This window comes from Phlebotomus argentipes, unplaced genomic scaffold (genome assembly GCF_947086385.1).
Source record: "Phlebotomus argentipes unplaced genomic scaffold, Phlebotomus argentipes genome assembly contig_15, whole genome shotgun sequence".
In the NCBI taxonomy this organism is placed as follows: Eukaryota; Metazoa; Arthropoda; class Insecta; order Diptera; family Psychodidae; genus Phlebotomus; species Phlebotomus argentipes.
Window position 1 is genome coordinate 12664422 of NW_026776181.1, and position 12135 is coordinate 12676556.

General features: G+C 41.8%; 1 protein-coding gene across 1 annotated transcript; it reads right to left on the reverse strand.

Moving 5' to 3' along the window:
• Positions 1-2965: 2965 nt before the first annotated feature.
• Positions 2966-8191, reverse strand: LOC132261733 (segmentation protein Runt). Its single transcript, XM_059760670.1, has 3 exons — positions 7292-8191; positions 5698-5829; positions 2966-3921 (listed from the first exon to the last, which is right to left on the reverse strand). The coding sequence occupies exons 1-3, from the start codon at positions 7749-7751 to the stop codon at positions 3191-3193; spliced, it is 1323 nt and encodes a 440-aa protein (XP_059616653.1). The 5' UTR covers positions 7752-8191; the 3' UTR covers positions 2966-3190.
• Between the last annotated feature and the right edge of the window lie 3944 nt (positions 8192-12135).

Below are 12135 nucleotides of genomic sequence, written 5' to 3' on the forward strand. Positions count from 1 at the left end.
GAGGTGGGAATGGAGGGGTCGAAAAGTGGGAGTGTGTTAGCTTTTCCATATATGGTGAAAAGATTAACAAAAGAGATACCAAATGTCCTCTCTCAGTGCTCTGTCACTCCAAATTGGGCGAATAGAGTGGGATTTGGGGTAAATTTTCCGTTTTAGGGTGAAATTCTCGTGAGTCTCTGGACCTAGAGGAGAGATATGTGTGACAAGGTGGATGAACATTGGATTTACAGTTGCGATAATAAAATTAGGGCTACAAATCATGCAAGTTTCCACTGGGCATATCTCAGACCACTGAAATTCATGGAAAATAGTGGCTTGATTTTTTTTTATAATGATTATTTGGAAATGTTATTATCTATTGCACAATGATTCTATTATTTTCCGGGCAACTGTGCGATTGTTCGAGAGCACACGGCAGAATGGGGCTGGCAGGAAAGTAGGGGAGTCAAGTGTAAAATGTGCGGGATTTCTACCATTGAAGTATCCCCGAGAATATTCCTAATCCAATTCTCTTCGCTTGACGAATTTCACTGCTTGTCTCCTCTCTTTTTCTCACCCATTCACCGGCTTCATCTTCCATATGTTTTATTATACAATATGTTGAATGCTGCAAATATTCCAACTCGCTCCAAATTCACTGCATGATGAGAGAGAGAGAGAGAGAGAGAGAGAGAGAGAAAGTGAGAGAGTTCGTTTGTGTAATTTCGGACAAGACCGTGATGGGGGTTTCATTGGGTTATCAAACACCCTCACTTTAACATTATATGACACACTCCTCATTCGACGAGGACATTATATTTTCTATATGTAGATCAAGTTTATTGCATATGTATGTGGAAGGTAATTTGGTAAAAAGGGAGTTGCAAATTAGTTTGTTACGCTCTATACGTGAAATATTAATTGAATTTTTAGGTATTTGATTAGGGAATGTGAGATAATTAGGAGAAAAAATATGAAGTAATTTGATTATAGATATAAGTTGAAATAATACTTTCAGTTTGCATTGTAGATCTAGGCAGAATGAGTTCTGGTGCATGTGAAATGTGAAAGAAGGAATCAGGCTGATTTTTTATGGGACTGTTTCCGCTTTTCCCCGCTCTAACGTCACATTTCATCAAATTTCGCGCATCGTTGGTACTTTTGTTCTGTATTAGATTTATACCCATCATCGCCTGAGGGTTTGCAAAGAGGGTTGCGCTACTCGGGCTAAATCCACACTCATATTCCCATATGTACAGGGAGATTTGTAGAGTTTGTTGTGCAGTATTTACCCTCATGGGGAAGACTCTTTGACCATTTCAAGGGTTCTCATCTCCGCAGAAAATCTCTCTGAGCTTCTCAAATATTCTCCTTTTCAATCGCTTGATCTTCTCATATAGATTTATGCATGAATGGACAGAAACGAGTAAAATTTTGAGGGGATCTGATGAAAAATTCTTGATTTATTTCCTATCATTTGTGATGTCCAGAGAGTGAGAGAGACAGAAGGATGTTTCAGGAAGCAGCTAGATTGCAGCTCAATGCAAGGATATTTGGTAACATCCTTTGTGTAAAAAAAAATAGCAAAAACTTCGTTTAAGAGTTACTGAAATACTTAATTTTGCAATACTTCTAGTATTTGATTTGGTGTATTTATTTGGTAAATTTGAGATATTGGGCCAAAATAAGGGCACCGGGGATTGAGTTACTCGTTGATGCATCGAGATGCGTTTGATTGAACTTGCCCAATGAAAGCCCCAATATTTACCCTGTGTGGAGAGCATTCATCGCATGCTGGATGGCTGTATAATGCAATATAAACTTTTGCTATTGTATTTTGCATATACATTTTTTTCTACTGACGCTTTGCATTCCTCTCATTTGTCGAGGTCTGAAACTGTGTGGGATGTATCTACTTTTTTCCGGCAATGCGTAGGAGATGCGATGGTGGTGCATTTAGTTGGTGGAAAATGAAAATGAATATAACCAACAAACGAATTCAACAACGGGGCATATTGGTGAAATTCAATGGAGTAGTTTTTGGCGGCATTGGTGGGGGGTGGGTGGGCGGCAAATAGGTAGGCTGGGAAACACAATTCCGATAAAAAATGCAGAGTGAAAAAATACACCGTGCAATATACATGGTCATATATTCGTTGATTCTTCATTTTATGGCTCACAATACACATGAACGTGCAATGGTGCAGTTTTTTCCCGGGAATGGTTTTTGGGAACGGGTGGTGAAAATATATATACTAAATGTGTGCCTCTTGCTATCGGGTTCAAACCAATTCAACCACCAATGTGCATTGAATTCGCGTTTTTTTTTGACGATCACGGGGGTCAGAGTTTGAAATCGACCGACGACTATAATAATTTTTTTCGGTGCCATGCAGTATCGACGCTAGGAACGCCAGCATTGTGACCCTGCCCTCTGCAGCCCCAAAGACTCCTCTCCCCATGCCATTGTGGCCGTCACACGCAAATTTAAATTTTGCGCCCACAAAGTTGAACGAATGCAGTTTTTCCACCGTGCCGTCACCACATGGAAAATGGGCAATTTTTTCAAGTATCCCACATGCGAAATATGGCGAGAGAAACTGCATGGAGTGAGAGAGACAAACAGCGAAAATATATTTGGCGCGAATTGGCATTGGCGTGGGCTTGCATAGTGAAGAGGGTGAGGATGTGGCTGGCGTTGGGATTTGTCAGGGGGCTGCCGGGAAATGGTTTTGACTAAAACCACCGAAAAATATAGTTCTTATGGCGTATATATTGGGTCGATTTGTCGCGGTTTGAAGTGGTGCCAAGAGTTCAACACCATAAGCGATAATTATTGATTTGCTGTGATTTTTGCATTGTAGGGAATTCTAAAGTGATTTACACAGTATAGTCAAGGTTGTTCAAGAAATTACCGGATCGAATGAGTGGAAGGAAGGAAAAAGAGTGAATTATAAAATAGAATATAATTTATTATGCTTTGTTTTTCTGATTTATGGTTTTCATCATTCCTTTCTATATAACATTTTCTTAGATATAAATTTATTTACAATATACATTTTTTTTTTACTAATTCCACTTTACTCAATAACCCTCTTGAAATTCTCACTGTGCCAGTTTTGATGCCATTAGAATGGTCTCCAAGTTGGTAAGATTCTGAGTGTCTGTCCTTAATGTTACTATCACGATAGAGCAAGGAATTGCTCGGGCCTCAATAGGGTCGCCAGACGGTTATTTGTGCTGGAATTGTGGCTGATTTGATTTTAGTGGTGTCTGGCGAGGCGGATCGAGGTCCGGCTACTGCGGGGGCGATCTCATGCAGAATCTGTCTTCGACTGGACACAGCCTTCAGCTCGCACTTGGACCTCCCAGACGGTGGAGTGGTCGGACTGGGTCGTGGTGGAGATGAATCTCGGGTGTTGGCGTCTGAGACATTCTCTTGTTTCGGCTTCAGAATGGGCACAAAGGCAGACTTGACCACGTCAATGGGCTCGTCGTCTGAATCCTCGGAGGACTGGTCGTGGTTGGAGTTGAGGTCCAGAGACGAGTTGACTTTGGCTGTGGCGCCCTGGGACGACGGAGGACTCGAAGAGGAGGGCCGCGATGAGGCTGGCGAGAGTCTCACGTGCTCCCCAGTAGGTACAGATGCAGGAGTGGCCATGGGATTGCCGGCTTGGAGGGTGCGCTGGTGGGCTATTCGCAGGGTGGCGAAGTCATAGGGGAGGAATGGGTTCTTGGGCAGCAGTTCCGGGGCCATTGGGAAGGGAAACTGGGGTAAGTAGGCAGCTGTCGGTGGTGGCAGAAGTCCATTGCCACTTGGCGGTGTCGGCGGCAAGGCGGGAGGTTGCGAATTGCCGGCCGATGTGTTGAGTGGCAAAAATTCCGATCCAACGGTCGTGGGCGGTAGGACTGTCGACGCATTAGGTGGTAGCGTTGGGGATCCTGTGGGGTGAAGGTAAAAAAAAATGTTGGAATGAGGAAAGGAATACTACATATTTTTCACGGTGACATCATCAAAAGGAATTCCAAATGATGGTTATTCCTGTGACATATCACACAAAAATCCTCACGCTGGTGATTTCATTCCGACCGACAGTCATACATTTGTTGGGATGGCGGAAAACCACCCTCCCCTTTACCGTTATCCTCCAACAGAATTCGCAAGGCGCATTGGGAGTGTTTCAGCTGCGAAGAGTGGTGAGAGCTAATATGATTTTAGGCACTCTGAATCCTCCCTGAATGTGTTGATCCTCTCCAGGAGGAAAAAAGTTGTGAGTGAGGAAAAAATACGAGATGCGAATACGAAAATAATTCCAAATGAGATAGAATTATTCAGATTGGGATGATAGATACCAAAGACAAAAGACAACCCTCCGACGCCTGCAAGAGGTCGAAAATATTTTGGGGGTGTGCAAAAATTGAGTATACGACGATGGAGAGACGTGACTCTTGGCATCCCATGTGTGACTCGGTGGCTGAGAAGATGTGAGAATTTCGGGGTGAATGTGCCATATGTGCGTGAATAGGGGGCTTTTATCGCAGTTGTGTGTCTCTTTCCCGGTTAGGATCTCCGAAGGCTTCCACATCCTCTCATCGGATTAGTCATAAAGAATGATATCCTATCAGAGATAGGGAAAGAGAGAAGGAACTTGATTTGGCTTCAAGCTCAATCCTATTGAGTATCAATCACTACCGCACAGTGGTTTTTTACTCTGCATCTTTGGCACTACATATTTTCAACGGTTATATAATATATTTTGAGTTCTCGATCCATGAATTATCCTAGCGGGTGTCCTCGTTTATATATCACACCACACTCAAATGTATGTGCGTTTTGGGGTTTTTTGGGCCAACATCCGCGTGACTAGGAGTGTAATTGATAGGTGTGTGTGGGTCTGAGGGTGGAAATAAAAAATATCGCTGTGGGGTCAGCATTAAGCCACACACGCATTCACAGAACGTCAGTAAATCCGTGGCTGTGGAAAGGGGTTAAATCACACAATCCTGACAATTTTGGCCTCTAAACTGAGGCTAAAACTCCGTTGGATTGATGTTGTTGCGAGGGTGATTTTTGTCTCTCGACAAAAGAGAACAAATAATGCGTCACATCGGGAAAATTAAGCACAGGGCTCCAATTTGGGTACAAGTATTTTTTTTTGTATATGCATTGAACGAGTCAAATTGGTGGGGTGACAATGAAGAATGATGATTTTTTCTCAAAGAGTTACGCTTTTTGATTTCGCCTCCACTTTGATTTATTTATTTATTCATTTAGCGCGCAATGAATATTTGAGAGAAAAAGTTGGGTATGAAATGAAATTGAGTCTTTTTCACACATATGGAGGGGGAAATGGTGTGCAATGTGTGCATATATTATTGATTAACTATGTTTTAAAGCTCCCAACCACGCCGAAACACCCACCAATACACATTAATAATGGGGTGCAGGGCGGAGAGGAGAACACATCCACTATCGTCAAATCGACTGCACACAAATTTGGATTAAAATTTAAATGATTGAACGGATATATTGGTGAAATCCTTTTTTAATGCATAATTATTGACGGCGAGTTTTCGAATTAATTAATACTGGGCTGTTGGGTGGGGATGAGTATCCAGAACAGTAATCTATGCGCTGCATATTCACTCTCACTTCAAATACAGACAGAAACTCATATCATTCACTATTTCGGTAATTATCAGTGCAGTATATTTTACCTTTGGCTACGAGGGCTGAATGATGAGTCTGGTGGCGAAAATAATCGGGCCATGCGTACATATAGGCAGCATCCAGCCAGCCTGGATTGAGAATGAATGGATTCAAAACACCAGGATGACCATATCCATAGCCTAGAATAAATAATAAACCAACGATTAATGTTTGAGTGAGGAAAGACAAAATGTTTACAGTGAGCAATGTTATTAATTCGGAAATTAATATAAATATCGGATGAGTAAAGACGTCGACAAATAATGTATGTTCTTTCATGTGGTACACCAGAATTTAGGATTGTGCGTATATTGAAAATTTCAGGATATTTTGGAGAAGAGTCACAGAGTCTCATCATAAATAGTCAGAGGGAAAATTACGCGCTGTAAATATTTCATGAAATTTTCCAAGTTCCATGTGCGAGATAAGAAAGAGGAATCTTCTAACGAATGCGGCAACAATGATGGCTTTACAAATAAACATTCGTGGAAAATTATTAGAAAACTGTGTGGTGAAGATAAAAAGACGCTAGAGGGAGGATCTCTTCTTTATAGATTTGCCGCTTTTCCCAACTACACAGACTTAATTATTCCCATTTTATTTTATAATATAAACACGCATAAATGATATAATAATTCGTTTGTTCCCAACTCTTTAGTATTTGGGGGAAGCATCAAAGGCTGAATTTTAGTGGTGTGGCCTATGAGGAATATATTGTGAAATTCTGTGTCAATTAACAAAGACTGTAATTATGATGGAAGTCGGGTGAATGTTATAAGACCATATTGGGTTGAAGTTTGAATGTAAACACCATTAAATGATGGGAAGTAATCCAATGCAATGTTTCACACAGCATCTATATCTGAGGATCGTCACTTCTTTTTGGGGCTCTGCCCTTTTCCCGCACCATTTAATTGATGGATTGCGCATTTCGGCGCAGTTTGAAGATGCACGGTTGATGTTGAAAGACGCGCCAGGCGGCAGACGGCGACGGCGAGTGGGCTTTTGGGTGAGGGAGAGAATGGAGAAAGACTCCGTGAGGTGAAAATATACACACTGTTTTGGATTTCTTACGGCCAGTGTGGGGGAGACATGCCAAGATGCCGTAAAAGTGTTAAACGGCGGCAAATGATCCCATGGAATAACAAACAACATTGAAATGCAATGCAATTAAATTTAACTGCTCTCGAGGGTAAATATTGTGGGCAATTGGGCGACAGTGAAGAAACTTCTTTTCACTTTTTACCGGGGAAAGCGTGGAAATTCAAAGTGTTATGGGGAGAGAAATATTTGAGGGAGAACTTCAGTGTTTGATATGCAGCTTCCAATTTGGCGCCACTAGACATTTTAACGATTACGATCAGTAGGTGATCTCAGCATTAAATAAAGTTCTCCCCCTGAAAAAGGCTTGTTTGAATCTCGAGAAGATTCCGATGATATTGTCAAGAAAACAGTGTGTTTCACATTGTTTCGAACAGTTTCTTTCAATTGTGGCAAATTCGGGATATCTAAGGTGTATCTTTAACATGATCCCTTTTGTGTGGGCGAGGATTTTGGGTTTTATGAATCTATTGAGGCGAGAGATTGGATTAGAGAACTTACTTTGCTTAGACCGAGGTTCTCGTGGTCCGTCGACAGTGACTTTGATGGCCTTAGTGTAGGTAGCAATTTGCAATGGGTAAGAACTGATGGTGATAGTGATTGAGAATGATTTTCCGCGACCGCTGCGTCCGACAAAGCGCAAATCATTGAACTTCGCCACTTGATTCTTCATGACTGCCGTGTGATTTCGCAATTCGGCAAAGTAATTCTCATCATTGCCCGCCTTAATGGTCACTATTGTGCCATCTTGGACATCATCGAGGGCAACGACTTTGAATGCACACGGCAGGCTCTTATTGCTGCGCCAGTGCGTTGGAAGGGCAGAACATAGAACAGCTGGTGATCCAGTTTGGACTAATTCACCATGATACTCCTGCAGCACTTCGTGTACATTGGAGAACATATCATTCACTGTTGCAGGCATTGGTGGACTCTGGCACTGATTGTTGGGTAGATGCATTGATTATAAATCACACAAATTTACACGTTATCCGTTATCCAGTGTTTGTAAAGTTGTTCCGTGTCTCTTTTGTCAATTGTCCTTGTAACTGACTCTCGTCACTTAAATTTCCGATTCATTCCAGGATGCGTGATTTCTTCAAAGTTCACTGAATCCTTAAAATTAATCTAACTCTGTGTTTACCAAATATTTACATAAGCACAGATATTGCGTCTATTTGGTTCTTGCGCGTCAGAACTTCTTCGTGTGCCTTAGCTGAAAATCAGCCGAAAATAAAAGAAAAGTTTGCTGATGTTGGGAAAAAATGCACTCTTCACGGCTTCTCACAGAGAACACTTTACTTCATGACGCGCGCGCGGTCTGCTGCTAACCGAGTCTGAGATCGAACTGGATGACTGCTTTTGATCTGACAGAACTTTTTCTCTCTGGTCAATTTATTATTTTGTACGACGATACTCTCAATTCTCCACCCCTCCCTCGTGAGTGTGTGTGCCTTTTTTCCACTCTGCCATCTCTGTCGCACTCGTGATATTTTTTCCGGACGTCTCGGCACGACAAGTCGTGTGTAAAACCGTGGTTGCGGAGAGAGGGAAAGAGGCTCAATTTCTCCAACAGTCTGTTAGGAATTGGGAATGTTCACTCATTGGGAAATGTATGGGAGCACACCGAAAAGTGTGGTGTTTGTATATTACAATCTTCGCCACACTACCTCACTTTTGAGGCGTCAATCGAATTTTTACCCCCACTTAGGCTCACAGTCATGCTGTATGAGGGTGAAATGCTTTTCCCTCGACATGTGTGTGTGTCACTCTCGGCAAAAAATCACCCACAATTTGCAGGGCAGACAATTGCTCAAAATGCACACGATTGTGTGTGAATTGGTGTGTCAGTTTTCGAAAAAACAACCCTCAAATTCTTTCAGTGTGTTGTTCACAAAACCATGCCAGAGAGAGCGAAGAGCACAATGGTATTTGCTGTGAGTGCAAAAAGGACACACTTCAGGATTTTTTCCCCGATTTCCGTTGCTAGTGTGTGTCTCCAAAGGGGTTGTTTTTAAAAATGTGGCGTAAAAATTCACGCTAGACAGAGATAGTTATATTGTCTGCTGATACAATTGTACTATTTTGCCACAGTTTATGTCGAGAGTGGGGAGAGAAACTTTTCAAACCAACACAGTCGCGGTGTGCACTTTTTCAGCCTGCACTTCTTTGACGATGGCGGATTTTTGTGAGAAGTGCAAGGGAGACCACTGGATGCAATCTGGGAAAAAATATCCCACTCATTCCGCTGGGTGAATTGAAATGGTTTGTGGGAAATCGTTTTGGGGTTGGAAAAGTGCATGACAGGATTAAAAAATATGGTTATTTCCACAACTGCATTGTGGGGTTGCTGAGGGAAAATGTTGCAATTTGATATTGAGCATTTTCTTTTTATTTGCATGCTTGTTAGTCCGGAGTCGTTGAAATATGACTTGTTTTCTCGGAAAATGTTTCAATTGGCAGCGACTCTCCTTCCGTTTTGCGGGAAGTGAAAGTGGAAAAGTTTCGATGAATCATGCCCATGAGTGTGGAAATATTTCCACGTGCTGTGGCCACAGAGAGACTGTAGCGAGAGATGAGATTTTCCAGCCACATTGTATGGCAAAATGTGATAAAATGAGAGAGCGAGAGTGTTTCTTCTCTCTACAAAAATCATATGTATCTCAGCACAGTGGGTATAAAAGTGTATGTGGTGCTGAAGAGGCGGTTACCGTGCCAAGCTATTTCACCGCCCACCGCACGTTTTCGTACACTGGCAAGCGAGAGTCCCCAGCTGAGAGCTGATGTGAAAGAGTGTCGCTTTGGCAGCGACGCCGACGTCTCAGGCATGCTAGGGCAATCCACAAAAAGCCCACGTTGTGGTGCTACACAACGTGGCCTTTTGCACTTCCTTCCTCCACTCTTGCGCTCACAAATCTTCTCCACATGCGCTCCCTGGCCATCATCTTGTCTCTTTTCGCCACCCTGAATGGCGTAATTGCCGACGCGACGCTCGAGAGCGAGTGAGAGAGTCGCTTTTTCCGCTGTGCCTGGAAAAGTGGGAAAAGTTTTCAAGAGTTTTCCCACTCCGCAAACACAACACAAAAACCTCTTTGCGTTTTGGTTTGCCGCGCATCGGATCCTTTTTCTGGCCACCACTACAAGTCGACGTGGTTTCAATGGGACCCCTCCTCGCCACCCCCACGCCGCCTGCCACCCACCCATGAGCCCCGTCAATGCTTTCAGGGACATTTTAGCGCTGCCTGTGTTGGTTGCTGTAGCACTTCAAGAGCGACAGATTGTCAGTTGATCGAGAGACTCCGAGGAGAAGAAACATGTCACAATGTTGGAATATTTTTGGAATTTAGGGTCTTTTATGAGTAGTATTTTTAAAACTTAACAATCAATAGTTCATGAGCCCAACGCCGAATTTTATTTCTCATTTCTAAATGCAATTTTAATTATTAAAAATACTGATGGTAAATGTCAATAATTTGATGCGATTGCGAACAAAATATTGTGATTTCTTCAAATCGAGATTATCAAGAATTTATCCCTGGATTTTCTTTTGAGGTCAATGCTTTCCGAAAGTTTGTCTTGAGCATACCAAAGAGTCACTGCTTGCACCCTTCGGATGAAGAAGAAAAGGTCATAAAGTTTTGCTACTCGTTGGTTGTAAAAATTATGTCGATGGCAAGACAAGTAAGAAGATATTTGCTATGTAAAATCTCCCGTCTTGCCTCTCTTCTAATATTTACCAATTTTTCGGTCAAAACTTTACACAATAGTGTGGCGGAGGGTTTCAAAGAGGAATTTTCGGGTGAGGTTTTACCATCAGGGTGAATATTGTCTTGCTATAAAATGTGTTGCTATATTTATTTTTCTTTCTACTTTTGGGTTGACCATAATGCAATATTTTCACCATTGTTGAGCGGGGGATCTTTTTGGTAAATTTTATTGCGATCCTTTTAACGGTAGGTTTGTGGTTGAGAATTTCTCTAATTCCCAGAATAATTCTCTTCTTGAAATATGGACGTGTTTCTGGCCTGAAATTGCCACTGGCTAAATTTAGAATTTTTTTCCATAGTCATTGGAGTGATATTTTGTCAGTGTGGAGAAATTATTTAAAATAACCGAGTGACTAAAATTGAGCTATTGCATATTCATGAGGGTTTTATTTTCGACGCGCTCCATTGTAATTTATTGACAAAAATTAGAGTTTTATTATTTGAAAATGCTTTTTGGCTTTTAGGGGGCGAAAAACGTTTTCGGCGTTTTCATTCCCCAAAATGATATTTCTTGTCAGAGGGCGAAGTGTAATAATAGGCATTTTTTCTGCTGTGTGTCGAAAGTCCTGGGATTTTTTATATGCAGCCGGTGGCACGAGAGACAGAGATAAAGCATTAATGGCATCACGCCTTGTATCAGATTGTCCAAATGAGACATCGTTATCGCCACGTGTGCGACGGCAGGAGAGAAAGGAAATCTCATGGATGCCTCATAAATCAATGGCGTTGAGTCCAATGGGAGAGTTTGCACTTGTGGAAGGATTTGCATATGGATTTTCCTCTGTAATTAAATATTTGACGACTTAATTCACGTCAGTTTCCCCTCTGACTCGATCACTCCTGGCAGAATTCCACTGTAATGGCTTTCTTTTCGGTTGACCTCAATTTATATCGATGGTAGACCATTAGATGGTATTTTGGGTGTATTTAAGCGTATCCAATAAATTATAGAATTCTGTGTGAATTCGAAAAGTTGGTATGAAGTCGTTTAAATTGAACATTTGTCATGTGGTAATTTTAAGACAATTTCTTCTTCACCGAATGTTTTAAAAACAATTTATCATATCTTTATGATATCCCCCGGCGTAAATATTTCACTCAATTTACGTTTTCTTTTTGTCGAATGATATACGATGTTTACGGAATGAGCAACCAGAAAATTCACAACATGCGATTTTGTGAGACAGTCTGAATTTTTGCTGGCTTTGCGTAGGTTCTTGGCGGACAGAACATTGACTATATGGCGGGAAAATACCGCAGATTGGCCAGAAACCATCTTCTTTTGGTGTTGGAAAAATTAACACATCACAATATTTACATGATGGTATTTTCGCATGGGGCGATGGAAAATCTGGGGCAGATGCTGTGCATAGATGTCGATAAAAGAGAAAGTGCACAGAGTGTGTAACAGGGTGAGTGCAGCGCGTGGTATATCGTGGATTCCGGTATTGAATTTATGAAAATGATACCCATCTCTGAACCAGTAATTTGCGGAATTTCACTGGCAAAATACATATTTCCTGTTAGGGCGAGCACAACGCCATGAGGATGGAGTGGTGATATTAAACGCATAGCGCA